We start from the raw sequence: 20,850 nt of genomic DNA on the forward strand, positions 1-20,850 counted from the left end.
GTGTTTTTGGACTTTCTGCTTCCTATTCCTGGCCACCTTTCGTGTTATTGGACATATTAACAACAATGGTTGACGAACTGACCGCCTCCGAATGTATTAACGTCCAGAGTATAAATACTAGAACTAAATATATGGAATTGAGGTAGTGTCCGCAAGTATATGAGTCAGGTTGTACTATAGTTTTACAACAACGACAAGTACTAAATTAAACTTAACTTAAACGCAAATAGAATTAATTAGTAATTTAAATAAATTATATTAAGATAAAACATAAAGAAAGGATTTTTATATTTTTATAAATAAAGAAATAAAAAACTGCATAAATAAAATGGACTTTGGATAACTAATTTTTAAAACTTAATCAAATCTAGACATGGGTGATTAGTTCGCTTCGATGGTCATAACTAATTCCTATTTCGGGTTTCTATTCAATTAGCTAGTCATCACCCTAGTAGGATCTCTCGATCTTCCACTAAACTAACGAGTCGGCAAGAACTACTTATATCTCGACCTTACAGTCCAGACCAATTAGGGGCTAAGGTTTTCATGGATAAGTCATACCAATTTTGGGTTAATTCTCACCTAAATGACTTCCTATGGTTGTAAAGCCTAGGTTTAAGTTCTTCCTCTCCCAAACAATTAATCCTCTAAGAAAATCCTACATAACAATTAGTTAATCACCCCTCCACCCACTAACCCCCCATAAAAGGATTAGTTCCTTATAGAATCCATAAACATAATAAACTTGATAATAAATATATGCATAAAGAATAAATCAAAAGTAGAGTTTAGAGAATCTTGTTTGTATTTGATTGATGAAGTGCAATAATCCTCAAACATTTGATCACGTTTACAAAAATAAGTCCTCCAAAGGACACGAACAGAAAAGAATTGAAAATAAACCTAAAGCCTAAAAAAAGAAAAACTAAAACTAAAATTATATAGAGAAACTTAGAGTCTGAAAAGTTGTCCCTAAACAAGTGCTAACTAAGCCTATTTATAGAGTTAGGCTTGGTCGTCGTCCTCAACCCTAGGTTTGTTGACGTTTTCGTGTTAATTTCCATTGTACAGACTGTCTCATATTTATTCTCGTACAAGGATGATGTCGCGACACTCTAGTGCATGTGTTGTGACACTGAAGGCAGTCTACCTGGTTTAGGTTTGGCTTTAGGGGTGTATCACGACATCCTATAGCTGTGTCGCGACACCAAAGGCAGTCTTAAAATTCTTGTATTTTAATCCCTCTGTTTCGACATTGAACTTCCCGTGTTGCAACACAGCGACCAGCCTTGAGCTATTTTGTCTTTGAATGATGTCCTGCACACTCACTTAGTACATTAGTTCACCCTTAGGCCTCATTCGGCCCCTAAGGCCATAAAACAACTCAAAATACATTTTTTTTATTAAATTTAAAGCTAATATGGAAAACATAACTAAAACATGCTAAAATTACTCGTATTCAAGCTTCTTAAGTATGAAAACTAGTTTAATCAGCTACTCCGAATTACGAAAAATCACGAACTCAGACCACCTTCCTCTATATTGCCAAACTGGGCATATAGCTCTACTACAACATTCTCAGTTGAGCAATTCTCATCAAGCATTAACTCAACATTTGCTTCGCCATTTAGCTTAAATGTGGCATATCTTACAGGGTTTATTGACGTTAGGCGTCTATATTTCAAGCTCGAGATTCTCCTCCAGCGTGAATCCAAGACTTTCTTCTAATTCTTGACAGAAGCTCGTTAAGTTTGATGCTTCTGCTAAAAGCCAAATCTGTAGATTGGACAAATACAAAAACGAACATGATGCCAATGACACAATTTATCATCGTAATAAATAATGGCTCTAATTTTTTTACTCGTCTTCGAAAAAAACATGATTCACAAGTTTAATAAAAATAAATATGATAATATTATACAAAAAAAAAATATTTATTATTATTCCTATATATTGTCACAACATAAATTACTAACACATAAATTTGTAGATATCAAATTTCTTAACTAAATTCAAACAAGGTAACAACTATAAGTATTCTTTTACTTACTTGAACTAATTTAATATGTTGGGCTCTATTTCAACTTATATTGTAGCAATTACGAACTTTTGAGTAAATGAATAAAATAATTTCATATTTTAACATCAACAATCTTCTTTTTAGCTTGTAAGTTTTATCCTCGAAATTTAACTCTGAAAACTTTCTCCATATCAACTTCATTTTATAGTAAAACTCTATCGCCAAATATAAAATATTTTTCAAAATGTTAGAAAATATCTGACAGACTACACAAAATTTGAAAAACTCTACCCAAGATTCCAAACATGTATTTTACATGAAGGCTCTGCCATCTAATATGGAAAAGACAATACATTTAAAAAAAATTCAAACTAAAAAGTTATCAAGGGATTCTCGAGATAAAAACCATTAAAATTTTCTCAATTTTTTTTATATTTTGATCCAACGGTCATAATTTTTTTCCCTTTTTTTTTTTTGTCAAACGGCTCTAATTAAACCTAAAATTAGAAATCTTAACAGCTACTAACGTGGCACACTAACAAGGCGTGCTTTTTCCCTATAGACTTGCTATATTAGCAGAAGACACATCCAGCAGAGAGTGCTTTCACCACCTATATACCAACTCACCAAAATCAACCTACATCTCTAAATTTTCCAAATATCAGCCTAAAACCCTATTTTTCATTCAAAGATAGCATTTTTGCCTAATTTCTCCATTATTTTTCTCTTTTTTAGAATTTATAAGTATAAATATAATCCAATCATAAATATACATTCAAGTAACTATAATACATAATCAAACCAATACTAAAAAGAATAAACTAAAAACTAAAATAATCCAAACTAAATCCAACAATTATGCATAATCTAACTTGAACTTAGACATTCAATGACTCAAAGCGTTAATCTTTATCAACAGTGTTAATATCTTCTGACTTAAATTGTTTATTAAATAATATATTTCACTCTTTTATCCAATTTTATATCATAAAATAACATTTTTTAAATCTCATACTACAATATCATACATATTTATCCTTTATATAGTGTAAATTACATAATACCTATAATAAAAAAATACATTAAGCATTATCATGAAAAAAATTAAGATCAGCATAACCAAACTCCAACTTTTAATGTTGAACCAATGTCAAATTCAAATCCGTTTTCAACTTAATATTTTTATTCAGAATTTTCTAAATACCAGAAACTCATCGGTTCAAAAAATTGACCCGGACATACATAAATTTAGTTGAAAACAAAGAGTAATAATAATACCTACCGTTGTAATCGAGCGGAATAGAGCTCAAGCAAAGAGAAGCTCAAGCTTGATCAAATACAATTATTTAAACGACTCAAAATGAAATCAAATATTCAAGTTTAACTTAATTAAGCTCATTTACATGATTTATAAATAAAATGTTCCGTTAGGCTCATAAGCTGCTCGAATTGAGTATTAAAACACTCAAATTCAACTCACTTGATAGCTCTTGTTGCTCAAAGCTCAATCTCGATTCAAGAATGCTTTTAGTCAAACTCGAAGAATTTATAAGTATTATTTACACAGAATAATACAAGCATTCCAGCAATCCAAACAAAAAGCAATTAAACTGAGGTTTATCATAATACAAAGCTCGAACTTTGTGGACATAGGCTTTTTAAAAAACAAAAAAACAATATACATAATTAAAATTTGAGAATGCAGTATGCATGAGAATAAACTGGCGTCTCCACTCCAGTTTTGAAATCAGTTTATAATAACAAAACTCTCACAATTTCTCTATGCAATAATTCATGGTTACCAATATAGAAATATGCATCTAATAGCAACACAGCAAATTATAAGTTAGCTTAATTATACCTGGTGCTGTTCCTCCTGCCCCAGAACTTCTTTTTCACCTTGTCAAGTGCACCGTCTTCGTTTCCTAGTTTATTCAATACCACTTTCGTTTCTCGTAATCTCGTCGCATAATCCTTCTTCCAAGTTTCGAACATCTGCTTCAACCTTCTAAGCTCACGGTCCGGGTTCAGGCTTGCATCAACCTGACCTGATTTTACTTCCACCAAGAACTTTGCATCATCACCAAAGACTTGACTCCTCTGCTCGAATTCCTCGGCCAACCGGCTTATAACGCTTAAACCTGCACTCATTGGTCTCAAGCCGTTGCTCTCGGGGACCTTAAGGTTATTACCCGTGTCCCAGCAATACTCTCTATCATCACTCGTGTTAATTGATGCATCTGAACTCCTCTCCGACTCGTCAACTGCTAGGCTCTTCTTTGCAATGGAGAGGCTGGATTGTAGCGACCTCATTTGTTTCTGCCACACTTCTTCCATGGACTTCATTTTTAGCTCGTATTCGGACCAACGGTTTTCATATTGTAGGAGCCGCTGGTGGAGGATATCATTCTCCTCTTCTTTCTCCCGCAGAGCAGCCTCGGCTTTAAGAACTCGGCGCTGTAGTTCAGCAAGAAATGATGACTTGACCAGCACCTCGTCTGGTTCATCCGCCTGTATCAGAATGGCAAGTTTCTCAACTCTCAAATGCAAATAAGACAAGGATGAATACACATATCTTTTAAGAAAAAGTCAAATTTAATTAAAAGTTCAATCAATCCCACGTGTAGAGTCTGATTACATAAAGATGACCATAATTCAAATTTATGAGTTAAACACAATAAGATGGACATAGTACCTTAGGGACCCCAGACTTGAATCCAATATCTCCAGAGCATCTTCTGACTGACCAGCCACGAATTGCTGCAGCATAGAGCACGTATAATTGTTAATTGTATATTACTCCTATATCTTTTCTAATTTCATACATGGTTATGTTGAAATATGTGAAACTCAAATATTTTGGGATATATTTTATAATTATTTAGGTAGATAAATCTTAAAATAAATCATTTGAGATATTTTAGAATTATTTTATTTTATCTTTTAGTAGTTTATTGGAATAAGGGAATTATTTTCCCAATTAGGTTATGACTCTTTTCTCTATTTAAATTTAGTTGTTTAGTTAATAAAAGACAGAACAGTTTTATTAAATGCTCTCTTGAAAACTTTCATGGCATCTGAGTTAGGTTATCTCTAGTAGCATCATGGTTAAAACAGCTTTCATTGGAGATAAGAGATCCAGCAATCAAACAGAGGAAGAAAGTTTTACCGTTAAAACAACTAATAAAAATTATAAAGGCCAAAGGTCTCTAGAAGAGTCTCCATTCACTAAGAAACAACTAGAGCATCTACACAAGCTTTTTCAATCACCACAATTTCAGATGAATTCTTATCTTCCTAACTCATCCAATAATCCTTCTTCCTCCTTTACCCAATCAGATACTGATTTTTCTATTTTTTCAATGTCAGGCCTTGTAAAACAAACACGTGGATCGTTGATTCTGGAGCTAATGATCACATGACTAGTAGTAATTTTCTTTTTTCAACTTACACACCTTATGCAGGAAACAAAAAAATCAAAGTAGCAGATGGGTCGTTCTCGGCAATAGCCAAGAAAGGCACTGTTAAAATTTCGCCTTGCTTGGTTTTACATGATGTTTTACATGTACCAAATCTAGCTTGTAATCTCAAATCGTTCAGTAAATTAACCCAGTCTTCGAATTGTCATGTTATATTTGACTCCTCTATATGTAAATTTTAGGACATAGTCTCGGAGAGAATGATTGGCAATGCTAAAGAATCTGGTAGAATTTACTTTTTTGACGACGACCATCTAAGTCAACCAACAACTACTTTATGTTTAAATTTTGCTTCTAGTTTTGATAAGGTTATGATTTGTCATTATAGGCTTGGACATCCTAATTTTTACTATTTAAGATATTTGTTACCTGATCTATTTAAAAATAAAAGTCCTTCATATCATTGTGAATTTTGTGAATTGGCTAAACATCATTGGTCATTCTTCCCACCTCAAAAATATAAAGCTTCCAAACCTTTTTCGTTAATTCATAATGATGTTTGAGGACCTTCGAGAGTCTCAACTTTTTCAAGAAAACATTGGTTTGTCACATTTATTGATAATTATACTCGCATTTTTTGGGTGTTTTTGTTAAAAGATAAGTCTGAAGTTAAAAATGTGTTTCAGTCTTTTTATGCTATAGTGAAAACACAATGTTGTGTGAAAATAGAAGTACTTCGGAGTGACAAGGGTGGGGAATTTTTTAGTGGCCAATTAGGTATTTTCTTAACCAAACATGGTATAGTCCACCAAAGCTCTTGTACAAATACAGCACAACAAAATGGGGTTGCCGAAAAAAAAAAAACGACCAATAACTCTACCAAAGGCAATCCTATTACCGGAATAGCTTCCGGAATGCCTGTTACGATTTTGACTGCCCAATAACCAATTTGGTCCCGAGGTAACGAATAACCTGTTACGCCAAAAGATGCGATCAACACAACCAGAACCACGCCTGTAACCCAAGTTAATTCGCGAGGTTTTTTAAAACCACCAGTGAGATAGACACGAAATACATCTTTTGGAAGTAACTAGAGCCTTGATGTTCACTAGTCAGGTACCACATTATCTTTGGGGCGAAACCTTATTAACAATTACATAGCTTATTAATAGAATGCCTAGTAAAACTCTAAACTATAGAACTCCTTTCAATTTCTTTAAAGATAACTTTCTTAATTCTAAATTGATCACAAATTTATCCCTCCGAGTTTTTGGGTGTAGTGTTTTTGTTCATCTTCACAACCAAGGTAAACTAGATCCTAAACCAAAAAATGTGTCTTTATTGGCTATGCTTCTAATAAAAATGTTTACAAATGTTACGATCCAATTGATAGGAAGATTATTGTTACCATAGATGTCACATTTGTTGAAACACAATCTTACTTTGATTCTAACCTTCAGGGAGGGAATTATAGTAAGGAAGATTCTATAATTGATCAAGAAAACACTAGGAATATACAACATAAGGATTCTAATAATGGGGAAGGTGAATTTAGATTAACACAGAAATTAATGATGTTAATGTTGTTAATGAAAAGGAGTATGAAGGTGTAGAGTCTGATCATAAGAATAAAGAACAAACAAATGAGTTAATTGTTTACTCAAGAAGAAATCAAAATCAAGAAAGTAGAATGCACCAGATTCATCACCAAGAATCCGACCCACAAGATCTTGTCAAAAGTTCAGGTAAAGCTCATAATCCAACTAATAAATTTTCTGATTTAGATATTCCAATTGCTAAAAGAAAAGGTGTTAGAAATGTTGTCAAATATCTCATGTCTAACTTTGTGTCCTATAAAGCCTTGTCGTCGACATTCTCAACCTTTGTTTTGTGTCTCGATACTGTGAAAATACTCAAAAATATGAAAGATGCTACAAGTTCCTGAGCGGAAGGAGGCTATTTTAGAGGAGATGCGCTCTCTTGAAAAAACAGGTACATGGGAAACAGTGGAATTACTTGTAGGGAAAAAAATTGTGGGCTATAAATGGGTGTTCACAACCAAATTCAAATCGGATGGATCTTTAGATAGATACAAAGCCCGATTGGTGGCTAAATGGTACACTCAAACATATGAGATAGACTATCTTGAAACATTTGCTCCAGTAGCCAAATTAAATTCTGTTAGAGTTCTTTTATCAATTGCTAATAATCTTGATTGGTCCTTACAGCAGCTAGATGTGAAGAATCCTTTCCTAAATGGGAAACTTGAAGAAGAAGTTTACATGGATCCTCCTCCAGGTTTTGAAAAAAATTTGGAACTCGAATATGTAAGCTCAGGAAATCTTTGTATGGTCTAAAGCAGTCTCCTCGAGCTTAGTTTGAACGGTTCACTCAAGTTGTTAAAAAACAAGGTTACTCACAAGGGCAAGCTGATCACACAATGTTCTATCGACACTCAAAAAGAGGTAGAATAGCAATTATTATAGTTTATGTCGATGATATCATTCTTACAGGAGATGATGTTGATGAAATAAGGCGTCTCAAGGAGCATCTAGCATTGGAGTTTGAGATCAAAGACTTGAGTCCTTTGAAATACTTTCTTGGAATGGAAGTTGCTCGATCAAAGAAGGGTCTTGTGGTCTCTCAGAAAAAATATGTGATTAATCTTTTAAAAAAGGCTAGGATGAGTGGTTGCCGCCCTACTGACACACCAATTGATCCAAATGTAAAATTCAAAAATAAAAAAGGTCGATTAGTTGATAAAAGGCAGTACCAAAAATTAGTCCGTAAGTTAATTTACTTATCACATACAAGGCCAGACATAGCTTTTGCAGTGAGCTTAGTAAGTCAATTTATGCACTCCCCAATGAGGAACATGAAGAAGCGGTGTTTCGGATTCTGAGATACTTGAAGAGTTTACCTGGAAAGGGCTTATTCTTCAAGAAATCCGAACAAAGAGGAATTGAAGCTTATACAGATGCAAACTGGGCAGGCTCAATAACAGATAAAAGATCTACATCAGGATACCATACATTTGTATAGGGAAACCTTGTGACTTGGCGAAGCAAAAAACAAAATGTTGTAGCAAGAAGTAGTGCAGAGGCTGAGTTTAGATCAATGGCTCAAGAAATTTGTGAAATGATGTGGTTTAAAAGAATTATGGAAGAGCTGAGAAAACCAATAACTTCACCAATGAAGTTGTACTGTGATAGCAAAGCTGTCATTAGTATTGCGCACAACCCAGCCCAGCATGGCAGAACTAAACATATTGAGATTGATAGACACTTTATCAAGGAGAAGATTGAAAAAGGCCAGATGTGCATGCCGTTTGTTCCTTCAAAACAACAGATTGCTGACATACTCACCAAATGGCTCTCTAAGACAAGCTTTGATTTTCTTGTAAGCAAGTTAGGCATGATTGATATATATGCACCAACTTGAGGGAGGGTGTTGAAATATGTGAAACCCATATATTTTGGAATATATTTTAAAGTTATTTAGATAGATAAATCTTAGAATAAATCATTTGAGATATTCTAAGAATATTTTATCTTATCTTTTAGTAATTTATTAGAATAAGGGAATTATTTTCCTTATCTTTTAGTAGTTTATTAGAATAAGAAAATTATTTTCCCAAATAGGTTATGATTCTTTTCTCTATTTAAATTCAGTTGTTTAGTTAATAAAAGACAAAACAGTTTTATTAAATGCTCTCTTGAAAACTCAGGTTAGACGTGTTTGCATATCTTTAACATAAACAAAACTAGTGGTCAAAATATAAAAACATCTCCATCCTCAAATTGACCTGACCATGGCATCAGGAAGCCTGGGCCATTTCTGGATCTTCCGAACTCCAGTTTGAAGAAAATTCAAAGAAACAGTATATTGCTTTGCTTTTTATACTTAAACTCAAGTGAAGAATACAACCTAAATGCATACCTGATTGTATCACAATTGATGCATCTCTAATGTTCTTGAATGTTTTCTTAGCATTCATGCCTTTAATCTGCTTTTGTATAATAACAGCAGCTCTATGTCTCTGCAGTAAGACAGCATATTCTTTCCTGGTTTTATCTCCTCTGACAACTGTAGTAAGAGATAATAAGAAAATCAAGTTTTTTGACTGTTCCTTATTTTGCATAAACTTAATTTAAAGCGATAAAAACAGAAAATAGGAATACATGATTGTATGGTGGCAATGCCTCTTTGAAGCTCCTTAAAGTGACGGCAAGCTTGGTGTCCTCTAAAGCAGCTTTGAACACGTAAAATGCCATGCAGTGTACGATTTCGTGTATCCTCAAGAATCCCAATCTGCATGGATAATGTTATGTCAGTTCATCAAGATATTGCAGAGCTTTTTAATGTTCTTACCATCAAAGAGATATACCAACTAGTATTGATAGCAATTTTTCCAGACAAATTTCTTTTATTGTACCTGTCCGGTACGGAAAAACAATTTTGTGTAGCCAACTTGATACATCTCAGGCAAAATGTTAAATTGATGAAGAATCGCAACTGAAACGCTAAGTGAATCTTGCGAGGCAGCATTTTCCAGTAGAAGAAAACCATACCTGAGGAAAGGTACAAAACAAACCAGCACCAAACCAAAAGGTGGAAAAGTATCAGATAAACCCTCGAAAGTCAAAACCGTCTAAAAATGGGGTAAAAAAGAAAAGCTAAATGGTTCTGCCTTTGACAAAGAGAAAATGATTTCCTCTTACCTTTTGGCAAACTTCTGGTGAGGCATTCTGGTCGGATAGCCAGACCGCGATATACGAACAACCTCTAGGACTCCACAACATCTCAATTGCTGCAACACAAGTCCTTGCTCATATGATCCAGGAGACTGAAAGTTGTTGGGCTTTATACAACGTATGAAATGTGGAGTGGTGCTCTCTAGACGTTGCATTAGTTGGAAGAGTTGACCCTATGTTATAGAAAGTAACATAAGAAGAGGAATAGAGAGGGTAAACTAACCATTAACTGTAACATTAAAACAGCAATAGACTTTACATTCACAAAGAGGTTCAATTCTTTTATATGCCAAAAATGTGAAAAAGCTAAATCAATATTTCATCTAGGACTACAGTAAGTTCACTGAAAATAATATGATCAACAGTATGCCTCCCTAATCAGTGGGATTGTCATGCCTACTGTCCATGGATGCAAGATAGTTTCTCTCAAGGAACATAAAAGGGAAAAAGATTCAATCATAGAGAAAAAACTTTTAAAACAATTCATGACTTGCCTCCATTGAGAACAAGTGGACCTCACACATACATTAAACAATTATCATAGGCAAAAGCAAAAGAACATAAGCCAATAAGCAATGAGAAAAATGAGAATTAGGAGATTCGTGTGTTAATTGAAAAGATTTTAAATGCAACACAATAAAAGGGGTTTAATTATGGACTCGGTCGTTGTACTCCTAGAACTTTTGAACTTTAAGCCTTCTACTTTTAATTCTAACAATTTAGTCCCTCTACTTGTATGAACTGAAAAATGGAGTTCAATTGATCAAATTGTTAATGGATTTCTGTTAAATTTGAATGCGCCATTTAATATTCAAATGTTTGGAATTATATTTCAATTGATAACACATTTTCAAATTTAACAGAGGTCAATTGACAATTTTATCAATTGGACTTTAATTTTTAAATTAGACAAGTAGAGGGACTAAATTCATAGAATTAAAAGTAGATGAATGAATTTCAAAAGTAAAAAGAGTATAGAGACTGAGAGCATAATTAGACCGATTTAAATCTAGACCAAATCAAAACAGAAGCAAGAATCACTTCGAAGACAATGGACCACCCACCCCAAATTGATCAAGGTTTCATTTCATGCAGCCTAAAAATTGACACAAGAAGAATAAGACACTTCCAAGTATAAGATAAACAATGGCCAATTTTAGCTTAAGACGTATATGAACCTCATACCCAATAGCAAGAAGCAAAAACTTTTGCAAAAGCATCAAAATGTCATAAAACGTTGATGGATTGTTATAGACACGGATAAGCAAAACAAAACTATACGCTACCCTCAATTAAATAGCAAGAATGAAAATACAAATCATTAGCACATTACTTAGGCCTGTAATTCAACAGAAACTTCTTTCACATATTCATATGTATTACATTACATGATGAAGATTGTTCATACTGAAAGAAAGGAAGATTTGAAATTTGTAAGGAACTTCACCTTAAATTTAGTCGCAACACTTAACTTCTGAGAATCTGCACCACCAGCCTTATGTAAAGGACCAACTACAGGCTTTTCAGACTGGTTAAGCATATTTGATGCAAATGCTTTAGGAAGGTGGCATGAGCACGAGGACAGTAGTTGAATTGAATCCAGGTGCAGTAAGTCTCTGTTCTTCTCTAAAAATCCAGTTGTGTCATATGTGACCTGGGTTGGGACCAAGATGAATTGTTATATATTTGTCAGGTAGCAATAATAAATCCATATCTATCAGTAAACATATTTTTTTATCATATATAAATGTACCAACTCCAGCATTGCAAATAATGACAGTTATAACCTGAATATTTTTTTTAAATGAACTATTATATCCATGATTAATATTTCCTAATAAATTAGATTAATTAATCTATTTTTATTAGGCGTAAACTTAAATTTGACCAATTTTATTATTTTAATTATTATAATTATGATAATCACTATGTTATAAATCATTTACCAGCAACATGCATGGAGGAAAATCTAGTAAAAACTAGAAGTGACGCATCTTTCTTCCTCCACCAATACTTTAAACAAACGAATAACAAGGAGACGCAAGCAAGCACTTTGAAACACAAAAAAGGAATACTGCAACTGACAACAAAAAATAGTACCTCCCCTGCAAAATGGGAGACAGTGAAAGCCTTTTCTCGCTCTCCCTTAAAACAAGGATTAGAATTCAGATGTTGCTTGAGCTTGTTGGCAAAAGTGTAGTCCGTGCCATTAGGAAAAGTGGACTCCTCATTTAACAAAGACAACAATCCCAAAGGTTTCTGCATAAAACTTAAAAACATAAGATTTGAAAAGGCTCGTTTAATAAATTGAAGCTGAAAAGATAAAAGCTATCAGTACTAGATGCAAGCATCAATATTTCAGACATTATGATGAACAACAAGATCAGACTAGCTCCAAAGCAGGCAACCTCCACAAGACCTTAGCCTAAGGTATTTTTACAAAAGCACATTATTTCCTAAACCAAGCCTGTACAAGAAAAGCATACCGTGAAGTTGAATCATTAAAGTGAACTCCTTACCTTTTCAAAAAGATGAAGACAATCTTGGTTGTCATCAAAATCAACTTTTGCCCAATCAATGCCATCTTGAATATATTCCTAAAAAGGAAAAAGGATCGAGAATCATTGTAAAATTAACAGGTCTTTTTTTTATGAAATCACGTTAGTTCCCAAATAAAACTAACTGGTCAGAGAAAAAACAAAGCAATTATTATTATCCTTTTATAAATAAAAAGAGATTTATTGAAGAGTTTTTCTAAAGAGGTGATTTTTCAGCATCCTTCTCTGCATTAGTTCACGACGAAGGAAGTTTATGCATGCCCTCACTTTGACTGCATACTTCAATCATCATCAATTATCCAAAAAAGTAGTTTCAATCATCATCACTGAAGATTCAACAATTCACTCCTAGTTTACTACACTAACTCTTCCCTGCCAATGAATGCGCACAGAAAACTGTAATATCTGTCTTTACTTCATACTAATTCGTAATTCTTTGTAGCCTCCGTTACACATTTTAGCCGGTGCAAAACTTAATGAACCGAAAAGGTAGAAGAAATCTATTAAGTTTCATGCAGGTACTATAATCCATAACAAACTCTGATCAATCAACAAAATCTTAATCCAATCATATGATAAAAAAAATAAAGTTACCTCCTGTTCCAACTTGAATAGATGGCGATTAAAATGCTGCTGCAATCTCTCATTTGCATAATTAATGCAGAACTGTTCAAAACTATTCCTCTGGAAAAAAATTTGTTGATTGAACAACAAAAGAAATTTTCAATTTGGATGTATAGGGAGCCATAGAGACAGAGAGAGAATAAAAGTATTATTAAAACATACATCAAACGATTCAAAGCCATAAATATCAAGAATGCTGATAGATCTTCCTGTTAGCCTCTTGCCAACAGCAAGTGATTTGTTAATTTGCTCTACCAGCCACTCAAACAAACCAGCATAAATTGATTTTGCCAGGGCATCTCTTGTCTCAACCGCCTGAAAATGAAGGAACAACTTAATTATGAATCACGGCAAGTTCAATATAAGAATATAAATAAAATCGCTTCAACTTAAAATGTTAGATTCTAGGCCAGTCATCAGCCAGAGTTCCACAAACAAAGGACAGAATAATAAACAGCTTTAACTTTTGACACCTACTTAAGAAATAGAAGCAAGCGATTCAGAAACTTTGTGAAGCTAAAGTGACATGCATGAAACACAGCTAAACAAAGTAATAAGATTATTTAACTCAGCCAGTAGAATGAAAGAAAGTGAGTAAATCCTGCAATTATAAATTTCATGCTCATTTAGATAAGCATATGCAGCACTACTGCAAACCGAAAGATGTAATACATGCAAGTTCAGCCATATTTGGTTCTCTAATTTGATTCTTCAAAACACAGTAGAGAAGTCATATCCATATAATTTCCATAATCATGGCATCAGTTCAGAGATTTCCTTAAAATGAAGAGTGATGTGGATATAAGGTAGCGTAGAACGAGAACAATATTTGGGATCAAAGCAATTCAAACATTCTTCCAGCCAGCCAATAAACAGGCCATGAGGGAGAAGAAGGATGTCACAGAAATGCTATTGAAAATTTAAGAATGGAGACATTCTTGATCGGACGAAATCACCTTTACATGTTCTACCATAAAGTGAAATAAAATGCTTTTTTTTTTTGTGACCTATTAGACAAATTACAGTATAGTATTTTTATAGAGAAGGATTCTTAGTTTCTTACCTGTGATAGTGTTAGCTTTTGGACAATATTATCACTACCAACTCGCATTTTGCGAGTTGATAAAGCCAGATTAAGGTCTGCAGCGTCACATCCAATCAACTTGGCAACATTGATTAAACCTGGAAAGTAATGTTGTATTCAGATATTAGACGAAGCTCAATCAAAAGCAATATGAATAAAAAGACCACTTTATAAGCCAAAACATGTGACATTTAATACAAAGGAAATGAAAGAAGGTATATCAGCAGCATTAAAAAGGAAAGAGATAAGAAGCGAACACAACTGCCTAATATCAAGGGAAACAAATAAAAAGGAGAAATTAGATGAAGCTCAATCAAAAGCAATATGAATAAAATAATGAAGACCATTTTATAAGCCAAAACATGACATTTAATACAAAAGAAATGAAAGAAGGCATACCAGTAGCATTAAAAAGGAAAGAGATAAGGGGCAAACACAACTGTCAACTACCTAATACCAAGGGAAACAAATAAAAAGGAGAAATCTAGTACACAGGACATTATACCTTGACCCTGGTACAAAATACTGCCATCCAAAAGAAGATATAAAATCACTAAGACAACAAACGAGTGCAATTGGAGTTTAAACAAGTCATCAATCTTCCGGAGGTACTCAGGTTCACCTCGAAAAACATTCAAACTTGGCTCGGTCATGATAGAGTCAAGCTTGAAACAGGCCAAAATCAAGTATCCTAATGCTTGACTTGAGTAGCTCATGAGTCTTATTAAGCTTTTTAATTTAAAATCTCAATTTGAACTCGAACTCAAGCTCAAGCATAAATGATTGAGTTTTGAAGTCAAGCATGAATCGAGCTTTCAATTTTTATACCGAAATTAAACTCAATTGTACTCAAGTTGTGCCTCAAATTTCTTCAAGCCAAGCTCAAGCTTGAGCATCTTATAGCCTGAGCTTCACTTGGCTCAATTACACCCCAAGGTTTAACAGACAAATTAGACTCTACAACCATTTTCTAAGCATCCAACCTAAAATTAATTGGCAATAAGAAAAGTTAAATAACTTAAATATAACACCAAAGCAAAGACTAAACTTAATCAATGACAAATAAAACCATTTAATAGTCTTTAGTTTGGCTTCTCATGTGCCTCTATTTCATTTTTCCCTCTCCAATTAAAGTCAATTGTCAGAAAGATGAGGAGATTGGCGGGGAAGGGTAGGGGAAAGGCTATATGGATAAACTTCTGAACATCTATGAAGGGTCACGAGGTATAATAACAACATTAATAGAATCTAAAAACATGAAGCTAATCCAGGTAGCAAGAGTCTTTTCTAAGTGGTTTACGGAAATTTCTTACTTTCATCTTGCACAGCTTCTACATGGTTTTCATTATCAATAATGGTGAATGAGACATTTCCCAGCCACAGTACTGCAGCAAGCATTGCAAACACACTCTCTTGGTCTTCTTTGCTAACATGGACAATATCCAAAGCTTCCTGAAATTATACACAAAACAGTATATGCCAATTACTTTCCCAGGTTTAAAGTATGAATCATGACAAACATAAATAGATTAAAGAGATAATATTCATGATAAATAAGTACCTTAACTATGTGAAAATGTTCAGCATCATTAACCCCAGTAATAGAATAGCAATTACTCTGCTTCAAATATTTATACTCGTCCACATCCTTCAAATTTAGCTTCTCTGTAGGCCAAAATTGAATGAACAAAGGCAAAGAACATAATTTAATGAGGCAAAAGATAGAAAATGATTACTCAAATAAAGAGATTATTCTAGAAAACTAACAGCATAAAAAGAAAGACAACAACTAACTAGTTATCTCATGGATACTTTTCTGCTATCACATTAGGAGAGTCAAAAATGTAACACATATGTTTTCAAGCCTTCACAATGGAAAACTCTAATTTGCTACTGAACATCAAAAAGTGTACCATGAGACAAGCTCAAAGATGAACAAACCATACGCAATCTAGCAACAAACTTGAATCCCTAGTTGTTACCAAGGGGAAGTACATTAGACTAAAGAAAGAAAAGATAGCAAGAAACTTACCTCGAAGAGCACGAGGAGCACCAGCACAAAGCTGATAAAATATGTGGTATGACCTTTCTCCCTCTGCACATTGGACCACTCTAGACTGTTCGTATAATAGATTAACTCAGCAGCTTATATTTCAGAAAAATAATAGATCCAACAGCACATAAAAACAAGGTTGTGTAAAAATTACCTTCTCTAGTAGAACTGCCATGTGAAGAAGAACAAATTCAAACTTGATGTTAGTTACTCATTTCAGGAAGGAGAAATAAATAGGCTCAAATAAATATCATTTTGGGATCTAGTAGTAACTGCACTTACAGGTTTGAATCTTGGCTCCAGATATTTTTCCAGTTTCACTAAAATGGATTTCAATCAACTTTCCCTGAAAAATTTCAACCCAAATTATTAGTAGCTGAAATCCCATCAAATTTCATTAAATTTGAATGCTATGCAAATTGGTTAAGTTAAAACCAAGGTACACTTCGATAGCCATGAAAGAACATGGAACTTACAAAACGGCTTGAGTTGTCATTTCTCAATGTTTTTGCATTACCAAATGCTTCTAGGATAGGATTGGTCTTCAAGATTTCATACTCTATTCCGCTCCCACCACCAAGAACTGCCAAATATTGCATTGCTATCTTTGCTGTCTCAGTTTTTCCTGCTCCACTCTCACCACTACCAGCAAATAGCAACACAACAATTACATGCGTATGCACATGTGATAAAAAACAAACAAGAGCTATAATAAATCCCCGAAATGTGCTCCATGATTATGATCAGATATTTTAATACAAATTATTAAAAATTCAATTTACTCTTATAAAATTTAAGGCTTTACATTCCACATCACAAATTTGCCGAACTGTGTAAAACTAGCAAAGGTACCAAAAAGGATGCTAATCAGAGAACAAAATATGTATACATCCACAGACAAGAAAGAGTCTATACAGAGATAACTTAAACTAATCTGAAGTAGGAAAAATAATGCAACAGTACAAAAGATACTTTACTAATTCATGTCCAAATTTAGACATCCTAAACACGGAATAAATCAAAAATCAGAGCACCAACTTTAATAGGAGGCAAAGATAGAGGTAATTCTTCAAAAAACTGTGCTCCTCTTTTTCATCTTAATTGTATCCTAACTCAATATAAGTATTTGCAATCATGCATGTTTCAACATGTCCTACAGTCTCAGCATCTGACAAGCAATTTACTTTTTAAGTATTTGATCCTTATTACCAAAGAAAGCAGAGCTACATAACAGAGCATCTTTATAGCCAAAGGAGAGACTGGTTGCTTTTATAGGTAAACTCTGATATTTTTATTCAACAATCGTCGGCAGAATGTGTTACTAGTTTTCTATTATCAAAATAATAAGTAAGAAGGACTCTGTATAGGATGCGCATAAAATAAAACTGGTTGAAAATCCATGTAAAATATATTAACAGAGAAGGGAAAAAAAAGACAAAGAAGACCAACCTTATGATGATAGATTGATTTACTTCATCTGCCAAAAAACAAAGAACCATGCTAAAACCACAGATTCCTGATAATAACAAAATTGAGAAAAATAAAATCAACCTAACAACTTTAAGAAACCAACAATACCACGTGTCATCTCCCGGATGGCTGTGTCAGCAATTGCATAGACATGCGGGCTCTCAATGGATTTATTCTTGTATGCTTCAATGTAGTCATTGCCATATAAAGGAACTTTTTTAAAAGGATTGATGGCAACCAAAACTGGTCCTGCTTTTGTCTAGATTGAGTACGATCATCAGAATAACAGCATTAGAGGAACACTTACCTTTAGTAGCAAGTTAAAAAGTTATATAAAACAAGTTTGAGCTCTTACATATATCATATCTTGCTTGTATCTATATTGGAGATTGAACAACACCGATGGCTCATTTAAGTAACTAAGTTGCATGAGATCATCCACCCCGTCAAGGATATCAGGATTTGCAGGTATCAAACTATCAGAGTTCACCTTTAAAACCTACAATTGGAATACAAGTAAATGCATATATACTAAATGTAAGAACCAATTCTCCAAGCTTGCTTAATATTTGCTTACTTTCCCATCAGGAAGTGATATAACAGACTCCGTTCCTGAAGTTGATATTACTCTCCCCAGCTCCCAATTCCCATTTGGATGTTGAAACCAACACTGAACCTTCTGAAACCGCAAGATTAAGTCAGTCAGTATGAAATTTTGCATAAATATAGCAATGAGTAGATCCTATCAAAACCAAAAGGGCTAACCTAATATAAAACCAAGAGCCATAAATTACCTTTTTGGTACCGTACGAAGTTATGTCACTCCATCTGTGTCCAATGTTAGATTTTGATACTGAAGGCAATGGTGCTGCTGCAGAGTCCAAGTCCTCATCAACCACAGAAGGCCTATTTTCAACCAACAAAACATTCCCGCTATATGGTGAATCCTCATTTGCCTGTTCAGTGTCAGCAACACCATTTTCAACTCTCTCAACAACCTTGCCCCCTGAATCACCATTCCTTGCAGGGGAACTCAAGTTGGTTACACCATTGTTCCCCAAATTTCCATCAGCATATCCAATGGGATCGCAAGTCGGAGAACCCATGAACCTAAAATCAACAGGCCAAGATTTAGTAAACCGGTGGGAAGGAAGAACCTCAGTTTTCTGAGACATTTCTCCTAAGTGGTTCACAACTCTGAGGTTTGAGCTTTAAGTATAAAGGTTTGAGATCATAAAGGTGAACTTTTTTCCAGTTCACCAAAAGTTCTATTTAGCTTTAATATAAGACCCCACTGGAAGACTTATCCAAGCAATGCAAATGGCGGGGACCATTGTTTAAGACACAGACCCTAGTGCTCTTCAATCCTCAGTCACCATTAACATGCTCAAAGCTTAAAGATGGTTAAAGCTTCAACTATCACAGGTAGACTTTATTATAATTAAACGGTTGGAAACATCTCAACTTCATAAAAGCCTACAGCAAACTTAAATCTTATATAATATTAAATTCCTTCAAATCCTACACCAAATCTTCAAGCTTCGTGTAGTTTCACTACTCCTTTTCATAAACGGACCTAGGTTGCTTAGAAATATAAAAACATCAATAACATATAAAATAAGGAAATAATTATTTAATGACTATAACTATTTCAAAGCAGTTGTAAAGAATTATCAGCATTAATAACTTTTTCCTTCATTTCTCTATTTTCTCATGGAACAATATGCCTAAACTAACCAGATCCAAGCAAGCAAGAAAATAGCAATAAATTAAAAGCAGAAATATCAGAAGTTTCTTCACTTACCGAACAATAAAATATAGAAAAATAAAATAAAATATTCACTTCAAAGCTTCGATCGATCTCAAAATCCTAGAACACCTTCGAGATTCCAAGTAATTAACATTACTAAGGAAGAAGCAGAGCAAAATGCCGGCAAAAGCCAAGTCTTATCGTTTTAAATTAAAGCCTTAAAAGGAAGTTCACTGTATACACTCTTTCAAATAAAGTAGAATTGACAGTGTAAAAGGTCTGTTTGGTTTCCGAGAAAATGCTGAGAAAATAAAAATCAAATAGAAAATTGGATATCATGAGAAGGATGCAGCTTTTTCGCTTACCTCTGTTTTTTTTTTTTTTCGGCAGCTTCACGCATTAATGGGAAAATACAATTTTAAAATTTATATATATGGAATTTTCTTTCTTTTTTTTAATTCACTTTTCCCTCAAATTTTTGAATTTTGGAGGTTTTTTAATTACCGAATACCGACCGTATTCAAATGAAGATTTTAACGTTTTATGAATTTCAAATGAAAAGACTAATTTACCACCTATTTTCAAAATATTGACGGCGGGGGCTTTTTGATATTTTAAAGTTTAATGTCACATTTGCCCCTAAATTTTTACGCAATATCCAATGGTAGTACAAGAAAAAATGTCCAATTTAATACTTTTTACTATTCTTCGGTATATCAGTGCAGCTAAATGCATTAACACAATTAGTTTCATTTGTTAATTAAGCAATTACTAATAAATCTAACCCACGTGATATTATATGATTAATTTTAGATTTTGTATGTACTTTTATCATTAAATGAGCTTACTTTCTTTTTATTTTAAAATATTTATGCATTTTATCACTTTTATTTTTTATTACTTTTAACTTTTAATCTTTAAATTTTAGTTAATTTATTTTTTGATAAAAATTAAATGAACTATTAAAATTTTAATGATCTTGACGTGACAATTCATGTAACAGTTCATGTGTGTTTTATTGTGAACGTGGATAATTTTTTCTTAAACTTATGAACTTTCTCATAAGCTATCACGATAATATAATTAAATTTTCTTTAAAAATAATTTAAAATTGGAAT

The 20,850-nt window shown here is 33.4% G+C and overlaps 1 protein-coding gene across 5 annotated transcripts; it reads right to left on the reverse strand.

The window, feature by feature from the left end:
• Positions 1-787: 787 nt before the first annotated feature.
• Positions 788-20,167, reverse strand: LOC105782621 (myosin-1). Of its 5 annotated transcripts, none has more exons than XR_008192932.1 (25): positions 18,777-19,196; positions 18,560-18,661; positions 18,338-18,481; positions 18,091-18,241; positions 17,962-17,989; positions 16,989-17,154; positions 16,795-16,858; positions 16,667-16,680; positions 16,492-16,576; positions 16,021-16,124; positions 15,773-15,911; positions 14,439-14,557; positions 13,538-13,690; positions 13,346-13,435; positions 12,713-12,790; positions 12,294-12,452; positions 11,641-11,847; positions 10,161-10,366; positions 9,875-10,010; positions 9,621-9,750; positions 9,379-9,525; positions 4,716-4,780; positions 3,882-4,531; positions 1,653-1,776; positions 788-1,317 (listed from the first exon to the last, which is right to left on the reverse strand). XR_008192932.1 is itself a non-coding variant. In XM_012607478.2 (25 exons), exons 1-25 carry the CDS (start codon positions 20,130-20,132, stop codon positions 1,764-1,766), a joined length of 3,501 nt encoding a protein of 1,166 aa, XP_012462932.2. In that variant the 5' UTR covers positions 20,133-20,167; the 3' UTR covers positions 788-1,763. The 5 variants fall into 5 exon arrangements, 4 of the variants coding, with proteins under 4 accessions (XP_012462932.2, XP_012462933.2, XP_012462931.2 ...); XM_012607478.2 differs by adding an exon at positions 20,098-20,167 and having other exon boundaries at positions 788-1,776; positions 18,777-19,092; XM_012607479.2 differs by adding an exon at positions 19,787-19,943 and having other exon boundaries at positions 788-1,776; positions 18,777-19,092.
• Between the last annotated feature and the right edge of the window lie 683 nt (positions 20,168-20,850).

Source organism: Gossypium raimondii, chromosome 13 (genome assembly GCF_025698545.1).
Source record: "Gossypium raimondii isolate GPD5lz chromosome 13, ASM2569854v1, whole genome shotgun sequence".
Classification (NCBI taxonomy): Eukaryota; Viridiplantae; Streptophyta; class Magnoliopsida; order Malvales; family Malvaceae; genus Gossypium; species Gossypium raimondii.